The sequence below is a fragment of the Protopterus annectens genome, chromosome 8.part1 (genome assembly GCF_019279795.1).
Source record: "Protopterus annectens isolate FY-2018-M chromosome 8.part1, PAN1.0, whole genome shotgun sequence".
Taxonomy (NCBI): Eukaryota; Metazoa; Chordata; order Ceratodontiformes; family Protopteridae; genus Protopterus; species Protopterus annectens.
This window is the reverse complement of record NC_056742.1, coordinates 411,109,449-411,125,352: the sequence shown is the minus strand read 5'-3', so window position 1 is coordinate 411,125,352 and position 15,904 is coordinate 411,109,449. Positions and strand designations below refer to the sequence as shown.

The following is a 15,904-nucleotide window of genomic DNA, read 5'->3' as shown; positions in this document are numbered from 1 at the left end:
ATACCTGTTGTTTCTCTGCATATTGCTTCCTTATAGTGTTGAAAGTTAGTTATGGGAAATTGCAAAAATATTAAATCATTTTTTTCTGTCTCTCTTCAGGTTCATGTTTTTGGAAGTTCGAAGACTGGCTTGTATTTGCCTACAAGGTAAATGATTAAAGTTTTTTTTTCCCCTGAATAAAACTTATGAAAATGTTTATTTGCAAACGTTTGTAATGATTTAGTATGTATGTGTCTAAATCCAGTCCAGCTTCTGGTATATAAAGACTGATAGCTAGGTGGAAGTTGTTCATTTTTGGTGCTTGAATTTTTTGTTTTATTGAGGATTATTGCTGCACGCCGAAGAGTGGTTGCAGTAAGCGATGTATGCACCATGTGAGCTACAGCTTTACTTTATTCTGATGTGGTCACACCTTACAGATGCAGTGTGTTGGACCTACCAAGTCTGCAGATTTCCTTAATTGTTTGGCGCACATATTCCTCTTAAATTCGTGAATTTCCTATATCTTCTCATTTTGAACTCTAGGTACCCCCTTTAAGGCTGACTCCTCCACTGTGAAAGTGACGACTTCTTGTTCCTATCCATCCAGTCACTCTACTCAAATTTGCCCACTTGTGGAAGAGCTGTCTTGTGCTTGCTGTTTGGGATCTCTGAATACTCAAATCCTCATTCAGTACTGGAGTCATCTGTGCAGGAGTCCCTAACCTGTGAGCTTTTTTACTTTACAAAGAGTGGGGTTTTAACATGTTTCAATAACTGTCCCGTCCATTTCCTTTGTAGCACCTGCCCCTACTAATTTAATACTGGGAGCTCCCAAACACTGGCCTTATAGGTTCATAGCCAAGTACTAGGCTAGGTGCCCTTGCAGGTCATTTTAAGCCTAGCCAGTTTCCCTTTTAGTGTTCAAAATAACCTATCCCATTTGGTTATAGGTTGGCCTCACCCATCCAGTAGTTTGATAATTATATATTATCCCTAATGAAAATAACTGGGAATCAAACCATATATGATTTGAGGGGATCCAGGCATGGGATAAAGCATTTAGAAGCTACATCTGTACAGGGGGAAGTCCTGGGGTAAATTTTCTATTTCCCATCCATAGATCTAAGTTGCGCTTGAAAATGGAGAGGAGATTAACTTTATTTTATATGGATAGGGAGTCTATTCCATAGCAGTATATCCTCTACGAAATGTGCCTGTCCTCTCCAAACCATTCTGTTGATGTTGCAGAAGAGGTTTAGATCACTAGACCAAGTATTTCTCATGCCATTTGAAATGCTGATGTGCAGCAAATCCATCAGTAATGAGTTGGAGAATGCCTTGTAATGCCGGACATGTCACATCTTAGCAGGCTGTAGGATGCCGAGTACAGTGACAGGACTTTGAGTCAGTCCATTTAGAACATGTTTAGGCCTTGTATCCTTTTAGTAAGTGTTCATTTATTGCATGTGTCTAGACATTTACATGCCAGAGGGGACATTCAATTCAGTGATTGGTCTAATGAGGACTAGTTAAAGGGGGGACAAAGAAATCTCTAGGTCTATACACGATCCCTTTGTTTATAAGCTGTGCAATATAGAAAGACTTTCTTACAGCAGTGGACACATGTTGGTAAAAAATTAACTCTCCACATAGGTTCCAAAATCCTGAACAGCTGTGTCAGCTCTTAGGGGCGGATTGTCAATGTGATAGTTCCCTGGAGTGATAACTTTCCAAAGGATACAGTAATGCACGTTTTGCATTTAGTTTCAGACCATGATTTTGACACCAGGTATTTGAGACAAACCTTCCTGCGGGATGGCTAATTCATTTGGGAATTCATCTGTAAACATAATTAGCTAGAGGCCTTTGATACTGGCTTTTACTTCAGAGCCTGCTATAGTTCCCCAACAATGTCCCAAGACTCGCAGTCCACGTTCATAAGCACCCTGGAGAATATTAGGGTCCAACCTAACACTCTCATACTGGGTGACTTCAACTACCTCCCCATTAACTGGGAAAACGGCTCCTGTACCAATACACTTGCCCAATGTTTCTTGGAATTCATTAATTCCAATGCCCTGGACCAGCTCGTTCTTACCCCCACTAGAGGTAGCAACATCCTTGACCTGGTCATTACTAACATGGGTGACCATTGCTCTCTACACCAGTAGTCAGTTCCTCCCTGGTTAGATCCGACCCGCAAAGGTAACCACCATGAAAAACTTCTCCAAAGCTAACTTTGGGCTCCTAAAAACAAAGGTGGATAACTTCATGGCTCCCATGGAAATGGAGAATAGTTGCATGACTGCCGAATCGTACACCAGTGCACTGTACGAACACGTACACAAATGCATGGATCTCACCATACCCAATAGAACCAAGATGCTCTCCTCCAAAAAAAAAAAAAAAGGAAGCAAATCTGGTGGACCCTGCTATAAACAAATTCTACAACAGAAGGAGGAAACTGATGCCGAATAAGGTGAAGTCCCAAGACTGGAAACACTCACTTTGTCAACCGTAACAAAAAGTTGAGATCCCTCATCAAATTCTGTTGACAAAGAAAGATTTCTTTCTACACCTTCAGCAAACCAATCAACAAACTCCACAGAAATTCTGGTCTGGGATAAACAAACTTCTTCAGCCAGGTCACACTACTACTCCTGACCCAACCGGTTTCAACAATAGCAACTCCAACCTAATCCCCAATGCCTTTAATAACTATTTCACAGATGCCATTCAAACCCTAGCCAATTCTTTACCACCTCCCACTGCTACCCAACCTAATAACTGCAATACTTCTTTACCCACCTTTCAAATACAACCTGTATCTACTTCTCTCATCTGTAAGCTTCTTCAAAAATTGAAACCTTGTACCCCTTCTGCTGACCATCTCCCATCTGAATACCTACAAATTGCCGCAAAAGCCATAGACTATCCCATCTCAATCCTTATTAACAGAACTATCTCTGCGGGCAAAATCCCTGCTTTATGGAAAATATCCCATATCATCCCTCTACATAAAGGAGGACCATCTACTGAGCTCTCTAACTTTCGCACTATTGCTCTACTCTCCATTAGCTAAGATAATGGAAAAATGTATTCACAAACAACTGCTTAACCACTTACTACAAAATAACCTACTGGCAAACTGCCAACATGGCTTCAGGCCATTCCATAGCACATCTACTGCCCTTTTATCCTTTACCGACACTATATATAAAAATCGTAACAATAACTCTTTTTCCTCTGCTCTATTCATTGACCTGTCAAAAGCCTTTGACATGGTTAACCATAACCTACTATTAAACAAACTAAAGGCTCACTCTCTCGATGCTCAAGCCATACAATGGTTTAGGTCTTATCTGGAAAATAGACAGCAAGCAGTACTTTGGCATAGCAATCTGTCTTCACTACTTCCAGTAAATATTGGAGTACTCCAGGGCTCTATCTTAGGTCCCCTACTCTTCTCCTTATTTATTAATAACTTACACATGAACTTACCTCAAGCCACCTGCATTCAATATGCTGATGACTCCACTTTAATCTGCACAGCCAAGAATATATCCTCTCTCCACTCCCTTACCCAAACTGTTTTTCAGAATGTTGAAAACTGGTTTATGCAACACTGCCTCCTCCTTAATCCCAAAAAAACAAAACTACTGCTTTTTACTCCTACTCATAAATCACCCATTCCTTTCTTCTCTATAACCTCTAACAATGGTACCAACATCAACCCAGAGACTACAACCTGCCTACTAGGTGTAACTATTGATAATCATCTCAACTACGATGAACACATAAACTCTACTATAAAGTCTGTTAACAGAAAACTTGGCACCTTCTATAGAATAAAACCCTTCCTTACCCCTCCTGCAAAGAAAGCATTTGCCCAAACCCACCTTATTTCTACCCTCTTCTATGCCTCTGTTATATATACCAACCTATCCAATAATAACCTTTCCAAACTCTCCACCTGTTATAACAGTATAGCTAGATTCATCACATGTTCCCCCTTTAAAACTCACCACTGCCTTAACCTCAAACAACTTGGATGGCTAGAACTGAAAAACCAGATACTCTTTCAACAATTACTTATTACACACAAGACCCTGTACCACCCTAACAACACCCCTATCCTCACTCATCTAATTACACCTTACACTAATCTAGCTACACTACGCTCTGCTAACAAGCTTCTAGTTTCCTCAAATAAAGCCAACAACAAAGCGGGGATTCACTTTTCTCAAACACTGCAGGAAAATTCTGGAATCGGCTTCCTGCTGAATTATCTACCCTTGCTTCTACTTCTCTTTTTAAAAAACATCTTAAAGCTCATTGGCTTTGTCCATGTACTAACCCGGACTGACTTATTTTTCCCCTTCTATTCTTAACCCTATCCCTTTTCCTTTAACCTGTACTTCCAAATCATACTACTACTCTTCCTCTTGAATAACACAATGACATATATATTCTCTTTCCTATAACTGTGACTTGCTCATACCATCTAGTGTGATTTGTAGAATTGTTTTTAGTTTAGTTTATTATAGAATTGTTTATTTAATTTCTACTAATACTGTTTAGTACACAAATGTATTATTATAACTGTTCACTAGACCATTGCTACCTCTGTATTTATTCTTAATAGTTCTATGTATTGTTAACTGTCTCAATATTCATGTTTGGAGCTTTTCTCCCCGGGCCTCTACTGAAAATGGACATATATCCAGCTAGACTAGCCCGGTCAACAAATGTAAAATAAATAAAATAAATAAAGCTAGCTATGAAAACAGAATTGTAGCAGATAGTAAAGAAACCACAAGGCCTTCTATAGTTATGTAAAGAATCTCCATGGCAATACCCAGATTGGGCATCAACTTCTATATCACTAGGTGAGTTGCAAACTGGCTCACAGATAGAACCCACAGTGTGAAAGTAGCTGACTCCAAGTCAGACTGCTGACCAGTCACGAGTGGAGTTCCACAGGGTTCGGTCCTGGGTCCTCTCCTGTTTGGTATCTACACTTCTCTGAAGTCCAGGGCAACATGAAGGAACTCTGGCTAACAAAGTTCGCAGACGATTGCAAGTTGGGAGTTATCAACTCACCAGTGATGTTGACATCCTACAGAAAGGCCTCACTGAGACCAACGACTGGTATCAGAACCATGGCCTTAAGCTCAGTGCTAAAAAATGTGTCATCATCCTCTTTGGGAAAAACCAGTTTCCCATGAATTACCTCATCGATGGTAGTCCACTGAACACAGAAGGCGTTATAAGAAATCTGAGAACACAGATTGACAGCAACCTCTCTTTTGACTACCACATTGCCACTGTGGTCAGAAAGTCCTTCAGTGTGGCACATCTCATTACTAAGGGTTTTGCATCCAGGAAGAAAGAGGTCATTGTCTCCCTCTACTCTTCCCTCATTAGGCCAGTCATCGAGTACAGTGCCCCATTTGGCATGTACCTCACTAGACACCTGCAACAACTGGAGAGGCCGCAAAAGTACCTCACAAAGAGGATCCTAGGCCTTAAACACTTGTCCTACATGGACAGACTGAAAAAAAACTCCCAACTATTCTCTGTCTCATATCTCCTACTTGGAGGCGATCTCTGCTTGATTTACAAAGCCATATCTGACCCAGCTCTGTTAGAAATGCTACATCTAAGTAAATCACAGTCCCTCCGCACCACATGCTCCAGAGACCTCAACCTCATTACCACAATCAACAGAACGTGCTGGAGGGACAGGTACATAACCCAGAGACTACCCATGCTATTGAATAGACCTACCATGCATGTTAAACAGAGCACCTAACTGGCCCACTTCAAGAGAAGTCTTGCTGAGTGGATGGAAAATAGAAAATCACCCCGCGGATCACTCCAGTGGCTCTTCTTGACACAGGCACTGGGAACTAAGGTCAGGTGGCACAATGTCAGGGTAATCCTATGGGCTAGGCTTGTAAAGGCTCCAGGGCCACTAGCCTAGTACACACTTATGAACCTATAAAAAGTAGAGACCGAACAGGGAAGGTCCCAGCACAGAACCCTGGGGAACTCCAGTGATGACTAGTCTCTTTGTGGAGATAACTTCCCCTATTTTGATCATCTCCGTGAGCCAGTTGGAAATCCAGTGGGTGACATAGGGGTTTATTCCCAGTTTATTTAACTTTACTACTATGCCTAAGGGGGGGGAATTGTATCAAAAGCTTTGGCCAGGTCAAGGTATGTTTTGTCTACTGTTTTGCTTTGGTGACGTTTTCAAAAAAAAAAAAAAATCCACCAAGTTGAGTAAGCATGACGAGCCCGTGATGAGTCCAAACCTGAGATGGATTTAGTGTTTAGAGGATGTTGTTCTTGTTTCACTGTTGCAGTCATCACACTTTGGTTTATCTGCCTGCAGGTAGCCCTCAGTCGGCCCGAATACCAGAGTCTTAGGATTTTTGCATCAGTTGCTGTCGCTTTTTCCATGACGTCAGGTCGTCAGGGGTATAAAATAGGCAGCCGACACCATTACATCAGTCTTTCTTGCCGAGCGGGAGCCCGAAGCAGAAGCAGTTCGCAAGTACCGGTCAGCCGCTAAGTGACATTTTCCGTTTTTGAGTCTGTAATCCTGAAGTCTTCTAAAGCTAAGTACCCTGTTGGGGATCCTTTTTTCTTGCTCTAACAGATGTCAGAAAAAGTTAACAATTGTCTTGCCTGTGGAAAGCAAATACTTCACAGAGATTTTCATTCTTACTGCATCACCTGTTTAGGCCCAGACCATGACGTCCCTCGCTGTCGGTTTTGTGCCTTGTTTAATGCCCGAACCATTTGTCGTTGGACTATCTTTGTCGCTAAATTCTTTCTCTCTCGCTCTCCATATTCCAAAATGGCTTCGATAAGCCATCTGACTACCGATCTTCCGAAAAAACGTAAAGATAGACAGAGACAGACAGCATAGGTCCAGAGCTGCTGATGATGCTTCCGATAAGCTAGTCGCTAGTCCTTCGGTACTCAGTGAGGTGCCTTTGCAGCCCCTGATGCCCGCTTCCACAGATTTGCAGGCATCTGCTGAGACCCATTTGAAGTCTGGTATGCCACAAGATGCTTCTTCGACTGTGGAACCTGCGGATGTCTCTACCTTGGATGGGTCCGGAGCCGCTGTGCAGGCACCGGCTTTTGAGAGTGTATTCCGACCTACCGATGTTCGAATTAAACAGACAACTTCATTTTTAGCTGAAACTACCAAGTTTCTAAGGCCCAGAGTACGCACTACGCCTAGAAAACCGATGACCAAAGTGCATGCTCAAGCTCCCATGCCACAAAAACAAATGCTTAGAATGGCTGAAGACCTTATTACCCTAATTAGGGGAAGCCAGCCTTCTCCTGCTAAGAGACAAAGAATTGAGTTTCATTCTGATTCTACAGACTAGGAGTCCGATGACTGACCCTTCCAATTATCAGGACATACCCTTATCAACTTATGAGGATTCAGATGCAGAATCTATTCCCTCTGCCTCCCCTCCAGAGGATTTTTCTTTTGGTGAACCTTGCATACTTTGAGAGCATTTCTGCTGGGAATGCCAGGACTACCCTCAGTCCAAAAAAGAGACTCTGAGAATTTTTAGAGTTGCCTCAGCACAGGCCGCTAGCTATACCCCCTGTCCTGGATGTTGTATATGATGTTTGTATGGAATCCATTCTTTCTCCAGATACTTTACCCCAGGCCCCTAGGAAACCTGACAAGTACTACAGAGTACCTGATTCCCACAAATTTCTCTTCAAGAATCCTACTGTGGATCCAGAGACCTAAAGGTATTAAGGCAACTACAGCCAAAAATCGTACCCCCTTCAGACAGGGATTCCAGAGCTTTAGACAGATGGGGTAAGAAGGTATATACCTCTGTAGTTCTTGCCATCAGGGCATTGAATTGCCAGTTTCACATGTTGAAGTACCAGCAGCATATTATGGAACTAATTTAACAAAAAAGGGTGTTGCTTCCAGATTGTGCAGAAAATTTACAAGAGCTAATGCATTCTGCAAACCAAATTAGTAAGCATAGTTTGCAGTGTGGCTTTGATATCGTAGAAGCATCTTGCAGGGCTGCAGTCACTGGGTCTGTACTGAGAAGGCATGCTTGGCTGAAGGAACAAACCTTGCCAGATCATGTCAAATCCAAATTACTAGACACTCCTTTAAATAAGGACTGTTTATTTGGCACCAAAGCAGAAGAGGTTCTTAAAAAAGATGGAAGAAAAAGCTAAATCTATGCAAACTATTGAAGAATTCTTACAAATGCAACCACCTAGATTCAGTAGGCGTTGGCCTTCTAAAAACTGATCCTTTCCAGCCCCTTCCAGGCCTTCTCAGACCAAACCCAGGGGAAACGGGCCACCCAGACTACAGTCTCAGGGTATGCAGAGCTCTAAACAATGGAGTGCCCCCACCTACAAAAGAGAGAGTGGTAAGCTGCCCCCTTATGGAAAAAGTTCACAATGACTTGTCAGTTATCCTGCCCAGCCCTGCCCAATTACTTGTGCCCCTAGAAGGAAAGCTTGCCCTTCATGCAAAAAGCTGGATGTTTATTACTCAGGACAGATGGGTCCTAAACATTGTATCCCAGGGGGCACAGATTCTACTTCCATATACTGCCAATCCCAAGTGGGTTTTCCAGACCTACCTCCAAACCAGTGGGCAGAGGCTCAAAAGCAGGTACTTTCCCTGCTCAATATCAGAGCTGTTCAACCTGTTCCAGAAGAACAAAGGGGGCAGGGTTTCTACTCAAGACTTTTCCTGGTGCCCAGAAAAGAGGGCTGTTGGCACCCAATCCTGGATCTGTCAACTCTCAACACCTTTCTGGTGGTCCCAAAATTCAAGATGCTAACCCTGTAACAGCTTCTCCCTATGTTAACCAAGGATGCCTGGTTAGTCACTCTAGACTTAAAAGAAGCTTATCTGCACATCCCCAAAAGGGAGTTATGCAGAAAATATCTACGCTTCAGGGCAGGCTCTATGCACCATTAGTTCTCTGCACTTTCCTTTGGCTTATCTACTGCGCCCAGAGTATTCACAAAGTGCCTGGCTCCAGCCATTGCATACTGCAGGCAGAGAAACATCCAAGTTTTCCCATACTTGGATGTCTGCTTGATTCAGGTGGACATTCAGGAATTGCTGCTTCAGCACCTGGCATTTGTAAAATGCCTTCTCCCTTCTTTGGGGTACACCAACGAAATCACAACTGTTGCCCAATCAAAAGATTGTATTCCTGGGAGCAAGCTTGGACACAACTTCCCAGATGGCATTTCTCACTTCAGAAAAACAGGTCTGTCTGACAAAATACTTCAAACAAATGGCCACCAGAACCCAGCTATCTGCAAGAAAAATACTACAAGCCCTAGGGTTCATGGTCTCATGTATTCTGCTAATTCCATATGCAAGACTGCATATGAGGAAACTTCAATGGTACTTAAAAAGTCTTTGGTGCTAACATTCTCAGGACCTGGAAACAGTGATTCCAGTCATACCTTGTCTAAAGGGAGAGTTCCTTTGGAAGGCAGAAGCATGCAACCACAACAAGGCACTGCTTTTCTCTCAACCCCTCGCTGCCCAAACCCTGACGACAGATGCATCAGACTATGTATGGGGGGCTCACATCGCAGGCAAATGCATTCTGGGCCACTGGAGCCCAGCCCAGATTCTCCTGCACATAAATCAAAAAGAGATGCTAGCTGTACAGAATGCTCGGACAGCCTTCAAATACCTAACCTTCCAGGACAACTGCTTATAAGAACAGACACCACAGTTATGTGGTACATAAACAAGCAGGGGGGAACCCATTCTTACCCACTCTGCAGGTTAGCCATGGCCCTGTGCAACACAGCCTTGCACAACCAAGTGCATCTACAAGCTCAGTTCCTGCCAGGCAAACATAATTCACTGGCAGACGACTTAAGCAGAAATCTCCTAGACCCACGCGAATGGAAATTGGAGCCCAACACCTTCAACCTTCTGATCCATAGGTGGGGGACATCGGAGGTGGACCTATTTGCCTCCCCTATGAACCACCAGGTGAGCAAATTCTGCTCCAGGAACCCTCACAGCAGGGTCTGGAAGGCGGATGGCACTATCCTTTCAATGGGAAAACCTCTCAATTTATGCCTTTCCCCCTCTGCCCCTCCTCTTAAAAGTATTACTCAAGATAAAGCAGGACAGGCTAAGGGCAATTCTTATTGCCGCAGACTGGCCACACCAGCACTGGAACCCACTCTTACGCAGTCTGACAACAGTGCCACCCTGGCACCTTCACCAGAATCCTAGCCTACTGTCCCAGCAGGAGGGACAGATTTTGCATCTACAGTTGCAATCCCTAAACCTTGCAGCCTGGCTTATCCCTTGAATACACCACAAGCAGCCCTCAGCAAACAGGTGCTGGATGTCATTCTTGAAGCCAGAAGGCCTAGTACTAGGAAATCCTATGCTGAAAAGTGGAAAAGATACTGTTCTTGGAGTCGTCTCAAGGGAGGGACACACCAGTGTCCTCCTTACCTCTATTCCTGAATTACCTAGCAGAGCTACTCCACAGAGGCCTATCCTTCTCTTCCATTAAGATTCATGCCTCTGCCATCTCAGCTCATTATAATACTGAGCTACCTCTATTTTCTCACCCTCTCATCAAACAGCTCCTGAGAGGGGCTAACAACTTAACCCCCCCAGGAGAGCACCCACCCCTGCCTGGGACCTTAACTTTGTACTGGAAAAGCTCATGCTTCCCCCTTTTGAACCTGCAGCTTCAGCAGAGTTAAAATTCCTCTCTTGGAAAACAGCCTTGCTTTTAGCCATAACTTCAATAAGAAGAGTGTCTGAGTTACAGGCACTAATGGCTGTGGAACCCTTCATTATTTTCCATGCTGACAGGGTTTCCCTCAGGATTAACCTGTCTTTTATGCTTAAGGTGGTGTCCAGTGTGGCTCTAAACCAATCCATCCATTTGCCAACCTTCTTCCCTAACCCTCAGAATAAAGGGGAAAGGATCCTGCAGTCCTTGGACATGCACAGACAGCTCAGGTTCTACTTTGACAGGGCTAAACCTTTCAGAAAATCTGACCAGCTGCTAGTCAGCTTTGCTACAGGTGCAGAGGGTAAGGCCATTTCAAAGCCAACTATTTCCAAATGGATAGCACACTGCATTCATTTCTGCTGCAACCACCATGGAAAACCTACCCCACAGGGGATCAGGCCACATTCCACTAGGGCGACTTACACCTCTACAACATTTTTCAGGGGAGTCCCTACCAGGGATATTCTGGAAGCTGCAACCTGGAGTTCTGTTCACACCTTCACCAATCATTACCACTTACCAATCTTTTTCTAAATCCAGAGCTAGATTTGCTACAGCAGACTTGCAAGGCCTACTAGCCAGCCCTAACACTTCTTGACTGCCTCCACCCTCCCTCAGCTTTGGGAATCAACCCAAGTGTGATGACTGCAACAGTGAAAGACAAAGAACATAGTACAATTGTGTACACTTACCATAAATGTAGATGCTCGAGCGTATTCACTGTTGCAGTCCTGGTTTCTCTCCCTCCAGCCCCCTGGCTTTCTATCTCCTCTCTGTGGCCATTCCTAATGGCATTGGTACTTGCTTTTTACTGGTAGTGTTCCCCACCATATACTAGCTTTCTGTTTGGGGGCTCCTGACATTTGGGGCAAGAAAAACTTATGTAATGGTGTTGGCTGCCTGTTTTATACTCCTGACGACCTGACATCATGGAAGAGGCGACAGCAACCGACACAAAAATCCTAAGAGTCTGGCATTCGGGCCGACTGAGGGCTACCTGCAGGTAGATAACCCCAAGTGTGAGGACTGCAACAATGAATACACCCAAACATCTGCATTTATGGTAAGTGTACACAACTGTACTTTCTGTATGCCCTGATTGATAAGTCTTTCTATGGCTAGGCATATGAAGCTGGTCAGACTTATAGTTCTGTGGAAGGTCCCCCGTTATGCTGAGGAATGACCAGCTGATTTCCATTCTCTTGGTACAAATCCTGTATGGAGACTGAGATTGATCAGTGTTTTAAGGGTATGGCTAAATCGTGCTTCATGCTATTTCAGATGCATCCAGGAATATTGTCAGGACCCATCGATGTAGTATTTTTAGCTTTTGATGGCATTTTGAGGATGTGGTCTTGTGTGATAGCTGGAAGTGAGCCTTTGCATAGTATAAATAAATAGATTGATCCAACTTAAGTTGCTCTGCTGCTGTGAGCTATTGGTCACATAGTGCTATTTCTTCTTTGAAGAGTTCTCTGAAGTATTTTTTATGCTACTTTATCTGTCTTTTACATTTGAGTATGGTAACAGTTTAACATAAACACTACATCTGGGAGAACTATATTATGTTAACATGTTCAGGCGCCATACCTCTCAACCTCTTAGTGCAAGAAATCTGGACAAAGCCTGACAAAATGGAGGGGGGGGGGGTTAAATGTTGCTCTTATAAACTTAGAAAGTTGCTAGAGTAACAGAGTCTGTGTTAACTTACATTTTTCTAAGGATTTCATGTCTTACCATCAAATGTACATCATGATTTAGTGATTAAAATCCTTAGATCATCCCATTGATTCGCCAGTAAACCACACACTTTGAGAAATATACCAAAAATATGAGGCAAAAATCTGGACATTATAGCGGTACTGAAAATTCATATGCAGTCTGCCATAGAAAGTACTGATGTTCATCGTGTTACCCTGCTGCAGTCATCACACTTGGGTTATCCTGTCGTCAGGCGGCCCCGCAGTCGGCCTGAATTCCAAAGTCTTGGTCCGGCGTCGGTTGCTGTCGCTTCTTCCCTGACGTCAGTGCGCCAGGGGTATATAAGAGGCATCCAACGCCATTTTCTTCAGTCTTTCTTGCCGCGCGGTGCCCGAAGCAGAAGCAGTTCGCAAGTGCCGGTCGGCCGACACTGAAATTTTCTAATCGAATTTCAGTCTGAAGTCTTCAAAGCTAAGTACCCCGTTGGGGAACCTTTTCTTGCCTCAGTCTGATGTCAGAAAAAGTTAACAATTGTATTTCTTGTGGGAAGCAAATGCCTCATAAGGACTTTCATTCTTATTGTATACCTTGCCTAGGCCCAGACCACGAAGGAACTGGCTGGTTGCTTAGGTGATTTGCCATGCAGCCAAATTTAAGGTTTTGAGCTGACTGTGTAGAATCTGACTGCCTTGCTGTGTGAGCAGATGAGGAATTTGTGGTAAAATCCATGGTGGGCCCTGGGCCATGTTCCTTAGTAGTGGGTACCAGTGCTGGCATGGCCAGTCTGGGACAATGAGCATCATTCAGGGTCTCTCCATCCTGACTTTCAGCAGCACCTTTGTGAGAAGGGGCAATGGAGGAAAGGCATATACTGTCAGCATTTTCCAACTGAATGAAGGACCTCTTACATCCAGGACAGCTTATTCGCCACTGCAGTTTTGTAGGGCCTTCTAGCCTCCTCTAACCCTGTTTGACTCCACCTCCCATCCTTAGCTTTGGGATTTTACCCATGAACTATTACAATACAAACAGAAAAAAGATGGCACACATGATGAGATTATTAGATTCATTACCACTTTTGGAAAAAATCACCAACTGGTCAGGAACACACTTAACAACAATTGGAATATACTACTAGCTAATGACCATCTTCGTCATATATTGGGCAACCAATGTTCCATTTCATATAGGAGAGGCAAAACTTTGGGTACATTATTTTCTCATTACAAACATCAGGATAGTGGGGGTGCTACCTATAGGCAACTTACCATTTCAGGGGATGAATTGTTGGGAACTTTCCCCTGTGGCCATTGTACCTCTTGCGGCCAAGTTAACAAGCTCAAACAATTCACAAGTGCTAATACAAGCAAAGTATTTGATGCTCGTGTTTTTGGTAATTGTTCATCAAGTTGGGTCATTTATTTGGCCACGTGCCATTGTCAAGCTTTTTATGTGGGCAAAACTTCACGTTCTTTGAGAATCAGAATAGGTGAACATCGAAGTGATATTCGCATCCAGAAACCCACCAATGCTTTATACCAACACTCTATCAAACATAAATCAGCCAAATTTATGTTCATGATTATTGATAAGATTCAGGGAAACAGACACAATCAGCTTGGTTGGCAGAGCATTCTCAGCCACAAAGAAAAATACTGGATAGTACACTTAGGGGCTTTATTCCCACCAGGACTCGATGACCATTTATAGATAAATATAGTGAATAAATATAGTGATCAATATACAGTTTTGATAAGTGCAACTAGGGATTTACACTGCATAGTCTAGCAGATTCTTTTAGATTAGTATTGCATTATACAAAACACATCTATCACAATGTGATAGATTGCTGACTATGTTCATGCTTTTTGTACTGGAGATGTTTAATATTTGGTATATATCATCTTTTTGCAGTACTTATTTCTCATGATTATTTTTTTATATGTCATCTTTTTATTTATTATTTATAGGTCAAATTGTGATATATATGCTGTTTACAAATACCATGGTAGTAATATACGTCCTTACATCCATGCATGGTCTGGAAGATACCACGTTTTTTATTGGCTATTGCATCCTATATATATCTTGCATTTTCACTGGTGAATGGTTTTTACTATTGTTCCTCACTGAAGAAGGTATTGACCGAAACTAGTCTGAGGACTTGGGATTTAAATTGGTGTATTTCATGCACCATCTCGCTTGCCAATAAAGCTATTGGAACTGCCTTTGCTGGCCCTTGTGTGGTTTTTTTTTTTTTTTTTTTTTTTTTTTTATTTCCCAAAAGCATAGCATCAAGCCTCGTTATAAAATTTGGACATAACTTCATAAATATTTAAATCATCTGCTGAAGTTTCTATTGCGATGTCTTTTTGTTTACCAGTAAACAACAGTATTAACTGTAAAGGCATACATTAATTTTTGCAGGTTTATACCAATGCCCAAGTAATTTGTCAATTTTCATAGAGTATATTTTCATCAAACCAAAATGGGATTCTGAAGTTGGAAGTCATCCACTGCTACCAGTGAAAAAGGCTGCACAAACTTGAGATCTGATATTGTCATTTTCATTCATTCCTCATCTGTTGGGTTTGGATTTGACTCCGCCACTTTTTCTAGCTCATAGAACACTAAAACTCTCAGGCTCCTCCCTTTACCCACAATGCGCAAGCCACTTAAATGCCTCAGATCTCATTGATCGCCGTAGCGTTTGGACGTAGGATCACAAAACTGTCTTATTGATTTTATATTAGTTTCTTAATTATCTTGGCTTTAGTCCTCCTGTAAACATTTCTAATTATCTTTAAAATTTCTCACTTATATTTTATACTCCTTCTCTAAATTTCTTTCGTCTTTAGAGTATTTTTTGTACCATTGTTGGTATGTTGGTATTCTGTCCCTTTTTTCCTGTATTTGAGTACTCTTCTTTTTTTTTTTCCTTAAAAAAAAAAAAAAAAAAAGTGTATATGCTTGTGTAAATAAATAAATATATATATGTTTTCTTTCTAAATTTAATATTATTAATCTATCCAACATGCCTGAGAAAACCGTCAGGTTTTTAAAAATTTGTGGCCTGGAGCCCAAAATCCCAAATTCAGAAGTGCACTCCAAATGAGTATATTTTTTTTGGAATCTTCACATTTAGATGCCATCTGTGATGTTTGCAAGGGACTTAATTCCTGTGTGCTTATTAATTGAAAGAGCAAGCTGATTTTGAGAAGTTTACTGCCTTCTAAGCCTGCTTCAACAGTTTCTGGGGCTCAGACCCCCAAAATGTCAGATAAAAATGAGAGATCTGTACTCCAAAAACTTCCTTAAGTGATGATCTGATCTGACTGTAACTTTGAACTCTGCTCCAACTGCTGAGCCTCTTCAGCAAAAATATCGGATCCGATTACTTCAGA

The 15,904-nt window shown here is 42.4% G+C and overlaps 1 protein-coding gene across 1 annotated transcript in view; it reads left to right on the top strand.

Moving 5' to 3' along the window:
* The window catches only part of TENT4B (terminal nucleotidyltransferase 4B), a 771,840-nt gene that overhangs the window by 389,509 nt on the left and 366,427 nt on the right, over positions 1–15,904 (top strand). Inside the window, exon 3 of the mRNA XM_044081982.1 lies at positions 100–146. Coding sequence (XP_043937917.1) covers positions 100–146 — 47 coding nt within the window. The remainder of the gene's footprint in view (positions 1–99; positions 147–15,904) is intronic.